The 15,321-nt window shown below is 40.3% G+C and overlaps 1 protein-coding gene across 4 annotated transcripts in view; it reads right to left on the bottom strand.

Moving 5' to 3' along the window:
• The window catches only part of ZNF827 (zinc finger protein 827), a 101,434-nt gene that overhangs the window by 65,876 nt on the left and 20,237 nt on the right, over positions 1-15,321 (bottom strand). For all 4 annotated transcript variants that reach the window (XR_013181999.1, XM_077176975.1, XM_077176974.1 and 1 more), the window contains 2 exons: positions 10,059-11,069; positions 6,016-6,188 (listed from right to left, as the gene is read on the bottom strand). Coding sequence is in view for 3 of the 4 variants with exons in the window: in XM_077176975.1 (XP_077033090.1) it covers positions 6,016-6,188; positions 10,059-11,069 (1,184 nt within the window). In the remaining variant the exon portion in view is untranslated. The remainder of the gene's footprint in view (positions 1-6,015; positions 6,189-10,058; positions 11,070-15,321) is intronic.

Below are 15,321 nucleotides of genomic sequence, written 5' to 3'. Positions count from 1 at the left end.
CCTTCTATTTGTCAACAATAACTTCATTTGCCCCCTTGTTTATCAGGCAGCCAGCCTCCTTTTGTTCCCTTTCAAGCTTTGCCTTTTTTAATCTCAATTCATGCACATAAGGTTGCACCATCTATAATTCTCTTACCCACAGTCATCACTCTGTGTAGATCATATTTGCTAAAATATGCACAATTTCACTTTTAGTAATGGAACACCCCTCTGTTAGCCTTTTGTCATGCTTAAAATTGCTAATTCCTTCCTACCCTTTGTTTTACTGTCTCTTGGTGAATTTCTAATTTGCCATAGTACATCACATTGCTTAATTTATTTGGCAGCTTCTCTGTGAGAAGCTTTGCCAAAGGCTTTTTTTATAGACCAAATAAATTTCAACTGATTTTAAAGTCCATGATTTTCCTGACATGCTCAAACCATCTTAGTAGAGGAACACATTATTTTCTTTTACAGAAACCACATGTTCCTATTGCATCACATCACTTGTATCAATGTGCTGCTTTTTCTGTTACTTCTGTTGTTTGGTTTTTGTTTTTTGGTTTTTTTGGTGTTTTTTTTTTTTTGTGGACATTGTAACTTTCCTGGTATCATAAGCCACTTCTTAAGTCATCTTTTCATACTTATAAGCAACATCCCTGCTGATTTACCTGCCATAGAGATGTACCACAGTTACAAGTACATCTGATCCCACCCAACAGGGTAAAACAGGAGTAGGGGTGAGGAAAAGGGTGACACAGGCACATCCTGCAATTTCGTGATGCTGCTGAGGTTGATCTTTTCCCTTCCCCTTCCCTAAAGCCAGGTAATGCTTTGCACAGACTCTGCTTTCTGGTTATGAGACACAGGCATTCTCGTTTCTTTTGTGGGATTATTTTAAAAATTGAGTATGCTTTTCATTTTAACATCTAGCATGTGCCCTCTGCTTTTTCATTTCATGCTCTTTTCCAACAATTCCCTCATTTTTAAAATATTGCATTTTCAAAAGTTTAGTTCTGTGTTGCTAGTTTTGATCTGATCCTTCCCCTCAAGACAGATGTTATTCATATAGTATTTTCCTTTTTAAAGTATTTCCTTGCTTTACTTGAAAACAAGGGACGGGACGGGGGGGGTGGGGGAAAGGCCTCTCTGCAGTGCTGGACTGGATTAGGTATTAAAAAAATATTTTTTTAAAAGATTTAAGGTCCTGTCTTATCCTTGTCTCATATGCAAAAAGAAAGATTAAAAGGGAGATACTTGAAGTCATTTGTGGTGCCTGTCTGAGACTCTGGGCACAGATTTTATGTGTTGAAAAGCTGTGCAAGTTTGCATTAGCTCCCCTCAGCTGCTGGGGAGGTCATGGAATCACAGGTGCCTCCCAGGGCTCTTCAAGTTTAACTTAAAAATAAATAAAACCCCCTCCTATAAGGCACATTCAACCTCCCTCTCCCAAGAGGTGAAGATGCTTTGAAAAGAACCAGTCCTATACTTCACCAAAATGGATTAGGAAAGCTTATACAGTTATCTGGCACTAGCTGAGGAAGAAAGAAGAAAAAGCAAATCAGCAAGGGGAACTGAATACCTGGCCCCATTCCTCAGGACCTTTCCTGATTCCTGCTGTGATATCATTAATAGGCTCCCTAACTGCAAGGCTGACTATGACCCTCTTCGTATCAGACAAGAACATCAATCTGGATCTCACTGAGATGGTTGCTCTTCACAAGCAGGAAAATCCTGTGGCTGAGCATCACATGACCTGCCTACCACTGCACTGAACCTTCCTGCTAAGCCTCACCTTCCCTTCCCTCATTTTCTATCAAATCCTCATATTTCACCACATGTTCACAATGCCAAACTTCTTTTCCACTGCTACGACTGATAGCTCACCCATTCCTGCCTTATGCCTATATAGCAGCACAAAGAACATTTATAGATATTGTTTTTGGCCATATGCTCCTCTTCCTCACTCCCCCTTCCAAGTGCTCAGCTAATATCCTGTTGCTTTCTTGGAACATAGCTGTATGATCTCACAGCCTATCTGTCCACCAATTGCTGAGGAAGATATGTGCATGATCCAAAGGCACCAATTGGCCAAAGTCTGACTGATGCTTGTGGTATTGCTCTGAGGAAAATGTAATCCCCACCAGGAAAAGCAGAAAAGCCTGACAACATCTTGCTGAATTACACCACAACTTTCCATTGCTTTCTGCAGAAGAAGTACATAGGATACTGTCTCTGGAAGAAAACATATTCCAACTGAACATATATTTTGAAAAACAGAGAGAAGGACTCAAGAATAATACTTGCTGCCTCCTTGGACAAGACCTCTCTCAGTTACCCATTCATTTTGTCCAGCTTCATTTTCAGTTCAGTGCTCTCAGCATCCCTGGAAACCATGCTGTGATACCAGAATCAGCTCCCCCCAGATTACTGGGAACAAAATCCCAAACTTGTGGTTATGCATGCACTACAATTTGCCTCCAAAAAAAACCCTAATAAAATTCTGCACTACATCTATTTTTAGATTTTTATAAGGTGCCTGTCACTGTGGAGTCTAAACACAATATAACAATTATAGTTAACACTCTGTGCCTTAAAAGGCAGGCTACTCAGCCCCCTTGTTTGTTGTGTGTCTGTGTGGAAACTTTCCTTCTGTTTCCCTTCTTGCTCCTTTCACTTCCTCGCCTCCAGTTGTGAGCTGGCCCTGGCAAAGTGCCCTTAGTGGAAGAAAGTTTCATCCATGTGGTGGGTAGCATATGCAGATCTGAATATGGGTCAGGGCTGGAATGATCCTCTATTAAGTTTTTCTCCATAGCAGGGGACAGGACACCAAAAATGCTGGCAATTTTGTGTTCTGGGTCAGTCACTTAGACATGTTACAACTATAATAAAATTACATATACATATATATATATATATATATATACACACATATATGTGTATATATATGTATATATGTATAAAATATATGTGTATATATTATACAGTATATAGTAAATATATAAAATATATATATAAAAAATATATATAAAATATATACTTATGGGTCATTAGCCTAAAGACACAGTAAGGAAGGCCCATATGGATACACACAGACCACTCATGAAAATGAAATCTCCAAATAACCAGTTTCAGTGGAGAATGTCTACAAAACCTAGGAAAAAAATAAATAAGGTGGTTCAAGCTCATGGCTATGTTGTCTAGAAGGATGCAAAAGCAAAATAATCAGATTTTGAGGACTGCAGCTGAACAAAACACATTTTGCCTCTTATCCTTATCAATAGAGAAAAAACCCCCCATGAAAACCAAAGAGCAGCATAAACAAAGATTTTAAGGTGATTTACCTGCCCTTGGAAAAAAGCTTGGTTTGTTACAGCCAATCTTGGAATAAAAGTTGGCTTGTCATGAATGACAAACACCAGCCCAGTACCTTAGATTTTTCAAACCCAAAAAGGCCACTCAGAACTGTCTTCACCTGTAGGCACAGCTGACACATGGGGAGAAATGGGTGGAGAAGCAGAAGCAGCTCTACCTTCATGGGCTGCCTGCCAGAAAGCAGACAAGCCCAGGTAGCTCCCAAGGGATACTAAGACAATAAGAAACCAACACACCCAGCTGGCATAACCAGAACACTGCACCCCAAGTAGCTCCCAGCTGTACTGTACCATTTCTGGTGTGCATTCAGTCCATTTTGAATGCTGTTGGCTTATATATGTTCCAGTTTTTATAATATCATATACATATAGATTTAAAGGCAGCACTGTTTATAATGAGAAAAGAAATCTCATTTTAAAAAATTTTTAATCTTGTTATCAATTTATACTTCCACCAAAAGGAATTCCAATTATGTCTGACACTTTTGGACACAAGACTAACATGCCCCTTCCTCATCCACCTGCTTCAGTTTTGATGTGATAGAAAATAATTTTATTAATGACTTAGTCACTTAAGAGAAGTGTATGAAACTGTTTGAAACTAAGGTAAGATATTATCTCTCAGATTGTTGTGCTTGTGATTCTTTGCATCTGTCTGTAAGACCAAAAAACAAATGCAAAAACCTGGTTTTATAAGACCATTGCTATCACCTCAAATAAGGGCAGCTCTGGCAGCAAAGATGGCCAAGTCCATCATGACCTTTATGACTGGACTGCAGTCTCCAGGTGGAGGAGACTTCAGACCATGCTCCACAGTGAGGCTGCAGGTGGCTGTAATGTCTTGCATTGAGTCAAACAGGCCTGACTCTGACCTCAGGGGTTTCTAACTGAGCATTACCCAGTCATGGTCACAGTATCACCAAATAATTAACACTCCATGCTAGTTGATTGTACAAGGAAGTATGTTTTAAGCAGATGCAGGCTCAGTTAATGAAAGCATTAATGTTGGGAGGGGAGCAGAAAAAAGCACAAGGGCCTCAGGAAGCCATCACTTTGAGAACACACAGAGATAGTGAAAAATTCTCTGATTTTGTCCAACATCCTACCTGTGACCACCTGCAGAAATCACCATGCCAAAAAGGAAGGGATAGATCCTCAACCTTTAAACAACATTTTTTGCCAGTAAGGCAGAAAAACGCAGAGAACAATTTTTTCTGCAGGGAACAATAGGGATGTCCTTTACAAAGCAGGGGACAACAACAGGTCTTTGCCAGGGAGCAGTGAGCTTCTAGGTGATGCACACTTCTGTGCAGGTTGTCAGCAGCTGACAACAAACAAACAAATACCCCCACACTTTCTTTCCATGCTGTGTTCCCATCCTATCTATTCATCTGCTCTGCTTAGGTTGGCCATCTGTGCCCTTTAGTCAACATGGAACAGCAAGTCCTAAAAGAGAGAGCCATAAGCACTGAGCTGACTTGATAAGGATTAGCATGGACACTGAGGATGCCTGGGAATAGTGCAATGATCTACAGTAGAAGTGTTAAGGAATGAGCCTTCAGACTATAGGGGGGTGATTTAAGACCTAGCAACAACTTAAACCATAGCGAGATCTGATGTTGTGACAAGAGGAATCAGAATAATTTACACAGAAGGGAACAGCTTCTTGAGTGTAAGCAAGGCCATACTCTTGTCCAGTAAGCTCAGATTCTGCAATAGCATATTTGAAACCTGAACAGGCATTTCTGTTCCCCCTCACACCAGTCTGATCCCCTGTTACACACATTCATCTAGAACAGACAAAATTGTAATTATAATACAATATTTCACTATTATTATAAAACTCAACTGCATTAACAAGAGAAATGTTTTCACTTCAGCTTATCAATCAAAGGGCTAAGAGGACAGGTTCCATTTTAACTTCCTCAAGAATATTCTACAGCTTGCAACACTCAGCACTTTGTGTTGCACCCATGTAGTACTTCAGCTAAGCAGACAATCAGTTTCTTCTTTTTTTCATATTTTTCTGTATCAACACAGATGTTGCTTCCTTCAGAAGGTCATTTTCAGCTTAAGCCCAAAACTCAGGCTGAGTTAAAAACACACTTTAAACTTGAAAACAAAATATTACAGTATGATCTGTCATTCATTTTGATTTGTATGATTCACTCCTGAAATGCCCACAGTTAAAAGCTACAGCAAGAAAAAAGTTAAAACTGCAGGCCTGCCTGTAGCAAGTGATGGAGAGATCCCTGCTAGAGCCAGCCAAGTTGGTTTGCCCGCTTACAGTGGGCAAGCAGGGTTATTATCATGCACTGGCATCCTGGCAGTAGCACTGATAGGATTGTGTGGTGTCACATCCCAACCAGCATCCCTGCTTCTGGTGCTTCCAGCTCTGGAACTGAATCAGTCACACACAGCTTGTGCTGTACCAAATTGACATAAGCCAAAGCAGTTTCCACATTGCTTAAAATGGAAAGGCAAGCAATGGAATGAAGGTTATTTCTTTCTTTTTATGGCCTCTTTACTTAAGTACAGGCATCATTTGTAGTACAAATAGGGAAATTTTGTTCTTGCAAATGCAAATGAAATAGCTTTGTTGTACTATCAGTTTTTGACTAATGATTTGGGTATTTTGATTGTCAGTAAAGGTTTTCCTTACCTTCATGTGTGATTTGAGATTGTCCTTGCGTGCACAGCGGAAAGGACAGAGTGGGCACTGGTGGCTCTTCAAACCTGTGTGAATCACCATGTGCCGTTTCCAGTAACTCTTCCTCTTGATAACCAAACCACAGATGGGACACTGGAAAGGTTTTCCCCCTTCTTCTTCTGAGGCTTAGCAGGAAGAAAAAGAGAGGATCCTTTACAGCCACTTGTCAAATACTTTCCCCTTGTAAACATACTCAAGATGTATTTCTCAATGATTTCTCAAGTTTCATCTGTAGAGACATTGGTTAAACAACAACAGGTACTAGAAGCTTCCATTCCCCCCTGCATATACCTTTTCCCCTGGATCTAGTTATTATCCCTCTGAGAAAGGTCACCATAATTTATAAAGGTTAATGTTCCAAACTTCCTTTCACTAATCAGTAGAGGATGCTCCTCTCTCTCACCTGGGTCCTAATGTTCCTTATAATTGAACTGCACCAAGATGAATGCCTCTCATAATCATCACTTTTCAGCTTCATTTCCTATCAAAGGCTGGTTGTAGCAGAGTATGGGCAATATGCATAACTGTTAAAAAAATGATCCATTTCTACATGTGATGGTTAGCCAGCAGGGAAGCAGGATATAAAGCATGGAAGAACCCACAACTTAACTGAAAAGCATGCTGGTATTGCATGGCTGATATATTTAACACCAGAACTGAAAGACTTTGGAAGTCCTGCTGCTGAAATTGTTCAGTTATGGCTCAAGCAGATACTGCTGCAGTACCAGCCATCAAAGGTCTTCAGGTCATAGGTTTCCTTCTGCTCCTCTAATTGCCAGGGCTTTAAATCTACTGCCTTCCTAAATGTCTGCACTTTGCTTTACTGCTCAATTCACCTAAAAAAAGGATTTGGTGGCTTTGATCAGGAAAATATGGTTAGACTTCCAAGTGCAGAGCCATCACAAGGTTGAAGGAGAGAGGAGAAACTCCTTGCTGCTGACTTTGCACAACTAACCCTCCATCCATCCATCCTCTCACTACAATTTCCTCTCATTACTATAAAGGAAGGCCTACTGTTACAGTGGAGCTGGATGTCCTTTTCCTCACTGTAAAAGACAAGACTGCTTTCAAATATCCAGAGCTCAGCAATGTGCATCTTGCTATTCAAAAATTCTTTCAGACTATTTAATCTCATTGCTATCACTGATAAGAATCTAGCAAACATCAAATTCCCTTGATGAGGAACTAAGTGATAAAAGCCTCCAGAAAGATCTGTCTTGTCCCAAAATACAATTCTTGAAAGTAAGTAGGAAACAAACCCACTGTAATTCAACTGATTAGGCAGTCATTATGTAAGTACAGAAAGGGACACAATGTCAAAGCATGTTCTATTGCAAGTTCAGAAATTCTCCTTGTAAAATATTCTATCACACTTGAAATATCAAATTGTTCCCCTCTCTGCCTCTCTAAAGAGTAGGCCAAAACCAATGTCATTACTGCTTATGTTTGTTTTAAAATATCTTTACTTTTTTCTTCACAAAAGGCAGGAGAGAGAAAAACCACAGAAAAAATACATGGGTGGCTTTTTTACCTATCATGTATTTTCCTTCTATCACATCTTTTCTTCAGCCAGAAGAGAAATGTGTAACAAGATATTCCCTGGTTTTGACCCCCTTAAAAATAAATCTGCAATCAAGATGAATCAAGGGTGATCTAGCACATTAAAAAATATGCAAACAAGTGGGATGAATGCATGTGACCTCACCAATAACAGTGACAATTAGTGTTACTCAGGAATTGTGCCAGTATGCTCAAGAGCTGAACCATATTAGCTCTGTACTACATGAAGCTCAGACTAAAAAGAAAATCAGGAGTTTCAGCTTTCCTTCATTTATACTGATATCTATCTTATATCACAATAGTGCTCCAGTGAGGAGAGAATCAGCCAGTGCTTCCCAAAGAAGTTTTGGGAATAAAATTCCAAGCATCACAGGCATTAAGTTACACCAAATAAGTTTTCAGACAGTAAAAGAAAGGTCTGTCACCCACACTCTTTCAAAACAATGAGAACTTAACAGATATTTCAGGCTTCCTTTCCAACTTCATCCCAAATGTGAAAGCAGTTTATAAAACTGGCAATAGTAACAGATTGATAGAAAAGTTAATCTCCTCTGTACCAATTTACTGTAATAAACAGGCAGGTCATGATTAGGTTGGCCAAACCTGACATGCCATTTCAGAGGCAACTACACTCTGACAAGCCATGGCTCCAGCTTCTTGCCTGAAATAATTCTGAGCAAATAGCTCAACGTGGTGGACAAAAGAGCAGCAGGCACGCTCTTGTTATTAACTTACTCCTCTTTAAATAGCCTCCATCCTTGCTGCTCCTTACTTACATCTAATTAATCTCACTGAGTATTGATCTCATAACCAAAGCTACACATTGCTGGTGGGGAAGTGAATCAGATTCGTAACAGCAAAGCAAACTCATCAGTGTAAAAGTTCAATGTGTGAGTGTGGGGGAAAAGACCTCTCAAGCTATACCTACTGGGAAAAGATACTTCTCTCTGGGAACGAGACAAAAAAAGTCTGAAGGAACAACCAGACAGACACAACAAGATAAAGCATTATATAATTATATACCTTTTTTTCCCCAATATTTTAGTGCCATAAAGTTCTCTGAGCAAAAGGAATCAGGAATATGTAACATTTATTTTCATGGCAAATATACACATTCATCTTTTAGCTTATGTTACTCCAAGAAGGACTTAATCTAAACTAATGAAAAACTTAGGCCAGGCCCATGCCAAGAATAGTTTGCCACTTTAATTGCCTTGGCAAAACACAGCACTTAAGCATTTATAGAACACATGTATAACACAGAGCAAAAACTGGTACTGGCTGTTACTCATTGCATCCCTCTTCCTCCTCTCCCAAGGGAGGGATGAGCACTGCTGTCCATCCAATAGCTTCTAAGCTAAGAGTGTTGACCAGGAGCTGCACAGGGACTGACTGGGCCTCAGGATACCCCTAAACAAAGAGGTTAGGGCAGAAAACCAGCAGGGCAATTACACAGCATGCATGTCAGGCTTCATGTCTGTACACTGGCTTGCTACAGCTGTGCAGCTAGTACTCCTGATAAAACTCAGCCTGATAAAGCTGGAATATGCTAAACATCTTTGTGCATCTCATGAAGATATCTGCCATGCTTCCTTTTCCTCTGCAGCAGAACACTGACCACACCTGAAGCCATATGTTCCACCAGAAATTTGAATCGGTGATGTGAACTTTTTATAGAAAGAGATGAAAGAAATTATTTTTCCTTATTTTGAAGATGGATCATTTAAATTCCCCTGCATGGCTTGCCAGCTCTTTAAAGCTTTTGTTACCCAGACAGTTTCTTCTTCCCTATAACCCTAATTCCTTGACTGTCAACTGGAACTGATGGAGGAAAGTCAGATGTGTAAAATGCTTCTTGTTGAGCAAATTAGAGAAACGCAGTTTAGTTGGATTTTTTTTTTTTTTTTTTTTTTGTTAACAACAAAGGATTGTAAAAAAATTTTAATGAAAAGTGGCAACACAATAATATACTCTGGTAAATTAGGACAGGATAGTAAGCGATTACACAAAAGTCCATTTGTGACAAAGACAGCAGGAGGGAGAATTCTCCCTTGTCCAATATTTCAAAAGCACTAGTTTTGTACATGCTCACTGATACTGTGAGCTCCCTCACAGGGATTCTTTGATCTTCTCCATTAAATATTTTTGTGGACACATTCTAAACTTGGTAAGAGAGGAAAATACTATTGTATGGAATAAAAGGGGAAAAAAATGTACCAAACTGTACACTCACACCTTTAAAATAGGGAAGCATTTGTGACAGCTTGGTCTCAAAGTGGCACTTCAAAAAGCTTTTCTATTGTTCACCTAAAGTATCTATTTCTTATTTTCATAAGACATGGAATCAAACCAAATCTAGACCCACCGAAGAGATGTTATATAAGCCTATAGCAAAACAAATACATTCTATTTAGTGGTTCAAATTGTATCCATACCTGTACTGGTGGGTTTGGATGCTCTTCCCTTCGGGACTGGTAGTAACAGTAATTCCAAAGACTGCGGTGGAGTTGCTTTCTCTTGTTTCATCTCTGAAAGCTGCAGAGGATCCTCAGGAACCAGCGATTTCTTCTTCTCAGCCAGGAGGGTGCCTGCAGCCCTTGCAGCAACCTCCTTGAGAAGGGCAGCTGAAGAGGTCATGGAAGCCAGGGAAAGGAAAGAGCTGGCTGGAGGCGGGTGCTCCTGCCCAGGAGTCATGCTTCTCTCGCTCACTTTCTTAGATAAAGCTGCTAATGTGGAGCTGGCTGACTGAGAGCTAAAGGGTGAGGAAAAGGATTCGAATCGTATCGTGTCCTCAGTCCTGGAAAAAGATTTGTCCTGCAGAACGGCATTGGCTGCGGCTTTCAGCTTCAGGATAGCTGAATCAGGGGACAAACCACAGGTGGTGGTTGAGTTTGGCAACCACTTACCTTGATTCCATATAAAGTGACCGCCTGCATTGTATTGGTCACTTTGTTCCTGTTTCTCAGCAAGCTTTCTGGCAAGCACACTTAGCTGCTGGGCATGGTGAGCAGGTGGAGAGAAAGAGATGTTTGAGCCAAGATTTGCGGGGGACTCAACTCTGCCATTGACTGTAACAGCAGCATCCAGCTTGAGGGAGCCAGCCTCCAGAAGCCGCCTCAGGTTACTGCTCAGTGGCTTGTTTGGACCAGGAGGTTCCTCTTCACCCAGAGAGGACACATCTGGAGAAAGGTGCTCCTTGCTCTGCAGTGTGTCTCTTAGTGCCTCATTTTCAATGGACCCCAGCTCCGCTGTGTTGCTGCTCGGCGTTGCACTTCCCAAAGAGGTGTCGGGGGAGGTTGACTGCTCTTGAATTCTGTCCTCAAGAGACAACTTAAAGTTCTCCTGGACTTCTCCATATGATGCTTCCGAAGGAGTTTCTGAAGAATTCCCAAACCAGCGTTCTTCTTCACTGAGCTCACCTTCCGCTTCTTCCTGTCTGGTACCATCTGTGTGGAACCATGAACAACAGCATTATTCCCAAATCTGTGTAAAGCAGTTTCTTAGCATGAAGCATGCCTGACCTCTGCATGACCCTCCTGAATAGTCCTCTAGCACAGCCCCCTAAAATGCACAGGCTTGGAATCAGCCTGGATTCAATGACCAGAAAAAAGACCTTTTCAAAATGAATAAATCTTTCTTAGAAGACATAATGATGACAAACCTGTCATCTTTCAGTCTGCATAACTAAAGTGGCTAAAACTGCAACAATACATATAAACATAATATATATTAGTATATTGCAAACAATTCTTTATTGGCATAGTCTGTACATCCTGCCAAATACTATGAACTCTCTGGTATAAGGCAGGGATTCAACAGATCAGAAATTACTGGATACTTCTGTATTTGTACAGCCAGCACAGGTGTGCCATCAAAGGCAGATCAGGTGTATAGCTACTTGAATCTCAGACCAATCCTGCAGTGACCCCTATCTAAAATAAAATAAAATAAAATAAATTAGTACTAATAATTCACAATTCATTCCTGAATAGCTGCAATGACTAATACACAAATCAGGCTAAACCTCTCATCTCTCCAACTACTTGGGAAAGAAGTATCATACACACAGTGTTGTCATATACAGACTCTAGCTACTCTTATTTATTTGTCACTGTTTAATAAAGTTTTAAAGATCATCCTAAACTGAACTTAGTTTAGCTGAAAAGGGAAAAAAAAGGAAAAGTGTTGGTTCCACTGCAGTTAAGTTACATTTTCTCCTTTCTGGTAACTGCAAAACACCTGAGTCTCTCCTGAGACCTGGCAGTGTTTAAAGCACTGTGACCCTGGATTGCTCCTCTTCCTGACAGGTATTCAAAGTCATACAGATGTGACTGAGACTTTTTTTTTTGGCAGATCTTCCTGCCCAATCAGAACACAGTAAAGAACAACAGCAATGCTAGAATTAAATTCATATTATCTCCTCTTGCCAGATATATCCCACATTTCTTGCTTTTAGACAAAATGTCCCAAGCTGCAGAAGCATCTTTGTAATCACACTACAGCAAGACAAAAGTATTTAATACAACCCTCCACTGACATTCTGGAAATAAGCCTGCATGATATGCATTGTGTCTATGATCATGTATTATTCCCAGATTCCCAATTTAATTCCAGCAAATTACAAAACTTGGAGAGAAGTTAATGAATAAAACTTAGATTTCTATTATTGCTTTGATCCAAAGAATTTAAGGAGGAAAACCTCAGACAAATGTATCATGAGTATAGGGACACAAATGCACACTGTGAAAGCAAAGTCTTTGGAGTTTTTTATGTTATATAGAATATGAGGCACAGTCTCTCACAAAAAGTTTGTTTTATTCAAAACCCTTTGGAAAAATGTCACCAATATTTTAGAAGTTGGCAATAAACTCAGTTACCTTAGGTTTGTACTTCAAGCAGAAGAGGGTTATAGCATATTCCCTTTTCAAAACAAGCAAAAGCCAAACAAACATCCAAGCTCTTAGCTAGAATTACTTTGGTATTGTCAAAGTTAACAACACAGGCTCAGCAATAATGCACATAAAGGCCAAGTACCATGCACATTCAAATAAAGGAGAGAGATGCTAATCAGTTGAACCAGCACTTATGTAGGTTGAAGGAGAACTGAATGTATTCCCTCTTCACCCCATGAACATTAAAAAAGTAACTTGAGCATGTCTGTACAGCTGGGTGCACTCACATGAGAGATCCATTCACTCATCCCAGATGCAAACAAGTTTGGAAGCCAAAAAAGCATCTTACTGGCACTTTGTCTGAACTCATACACCAAGTGCAGGGCACATCCTCTGGGACACAGCCTGGAGCTCACCCCACTACACAGCTCTGGAGCCAGAGCCAGCCTGCTCCCTACCACTCATCTGTCTGGTGAAACAATCTCTCCTCACCCCTCCTCACCCCACTCTCTCTGGCTCTGTACTTCCCATCCATTCATAGCAAAGGAGAATTGCATTTCCCTTCACCCAGAAAGCCACTCAAACATTACAGTCTGAGGCACATTTAAGTGTAAATGAATCTAAGAAGAAGTGGGCTTTTGTTTTAGAGAAATCTACAGCTTACTAAACCCCCAAACTTCTCTGTTCCTTGCCGTGTACCTCAATTTCTTTTTCCAGACATGCACATTCCCCATTGGTCTTGCCTACACAAAAGGGCAGCCACCACCATGTTATTGACAGGGAGCAGCAGGAGAGCAGGATTCTTCATTTAAAGGCTTGCTCCCAAGCTCAGGATTTCCCTCCTCTTTAGGTAACACACTGAGAGCTCCCTCTCCTGTTGCTAATCTACCTGTGACCACTCAAGGCCTCTCAAAGCTCCGTGCAGTTTCTATAATAAAGGGCAAATTTTCTCTCCAGTCTCACTATCCCAAAAGCCAGCAGGACACTTTTTTTTTCCACCAGTGCAGTTTCTTTCTGTAGCCAGAAATCAGACCTCTAACTGCTGACACTGTTCTAATTTTCCTCTTCTCAGTAATTCCCAGTTGCTGCAGCATCAAGCTCACTGTATTTGAAGGCTGTAAGGTTAATGCTGAAAAAGCCAGCATCAGTGTCTTATCATGAGCTCAGTCAAGCCTCCCTTTAAACACCAGTGAATTGGTTTAGGAACAGAACAGTGAAGCCTGGCAATTTCATTGCTAAGCAAAGTTGCCTTTCAAGGCCTTCAGGGCAGAATTTTAATTCACATTAACTTGTGAGCCTGTGAGTTTGAACAAGCTTGAGCACTCCAGGAGAAATCAACCCAATGACTTCTTTATGATTTCAAATTATATAAAAGCTTCCCTCAGAACCCAGGGGGTTCATGGGTCACCCAGATCAGGTTTTTCTGAAGCAGGACCCAACCTCCACATGTCTGTCAAGAAATTTCAGCTGTATTTCACATCTGTGGCAGAAATCTGCATGACGTGTTTTTCCTTTCTCTCACAACACAGTTATGGAGCTGTTCTCATCATGATTCAAGAGTCAAGACCTGTCATTACTGCTTCTTCCTGATTTCCAGAGCAATTCTGAAACTGCTTCCCAAGCCCTTTGCCACTGGCAGAGGCCAGTTGGGAATTACAGACAGCCTGCATGTTTCAGGACTATCACATTGCACACCACCCAGGAGCCTCAAAAAAATATTTTCCACTCTTGTCAGCAATGACAAAAGGCACCAAAGTACTGCTGGGTGACTGCTGCCACTGCTTAGCCCATGTATCCATCTCTGGCAAAGCCACAAATGTGTGCAGAAAGCACTGTTTGAAGAAGTGCCAGTTTCCCTTGCTCGCCAACTCATCTGCTTGCTTTCAAATACAGAGAAGTTCATTTTCCTCTTCAAGAGATCAGTTTGACAGACAAATCTTATTGATCCCAAAGTGTGTTATTTCACTTTGTGACCATCTGCCCTTTTATTTAGAGTGCTGATTAGAATCTGACCCTGGTACCAATAGAAATGTAAATATTAACTTGCTCAAACTACTTATATCTGAAAACTGAAAAAGACAAACATGTTTGTTGATTTATACACTGAGTCACTCAGTTCAAATGCTGGAAACTTTAACTGTACCCACTGCAATGTACACATGCCATTCCAGAAAGTGGCAAGTGTGAGATGATCCACAGCTTTGCTTTGTAGGACTTGGAGGGGAGATATATCAATGTAGTGAGTTGGATCTCCAGGAAAGGGAAGAGTCTCAAAGTTGTGTTACTGAGCAACAGACATGGGCAGCAAAAACACGATGGAAAGAACACCATTTGAAACACTAGAAATTATCTGAGAAGAGGCTACAGCTAAGGAACTCACCCCAGAGAATGATTTTTCATGCTAAGCAGGACAAAATTCTACTTTAATCATTCACTGAAATTAGTAAATTACAGAACTTCAATATAGAAATCCATATGCTGCAGTGATAGGAAACATACGGAAATTGTAATGATGGGATTACAGAATGAAAATAAAAGCAAATGCAAAAGTAGGTAGAAGTAAAATAATTTCAAATAAATGCATACAGGAAAATTGCTCATGAGATAAATTAATCAAAATTGCCCATTTTTCAGCACTTTCATTTAAAGGAAGAACCGGGAACCTACAGAACCAAGATTTAAAGATATAGGAGAGCCAAACCTCATCTTTATTATCTTGATATCAATTACCCTGATTTGCATAAGGATTTCAGATATGATCATTCAAGTTTGCATCAATCTAATAAAGTTACAATTACATTTGCTG

This window comes from Agelaius phoeniceus, chromosome 4, assembly GCF_051311805.1.
Source record: "Agelaius phoeniceus isolate bAgePho1 chromosome 4, bAgePho1.hap1, whole genome shotgun sequence".
Lineage (NCBI taxonomy): Eukaryota > Metazoa > Chordata > Aves > Passeriformes > Icteridae > Agelaius > Agelaius phoeniceus.
This window is presented reverse-complemented; position numbering and strand designations above follow the sequence as displayed.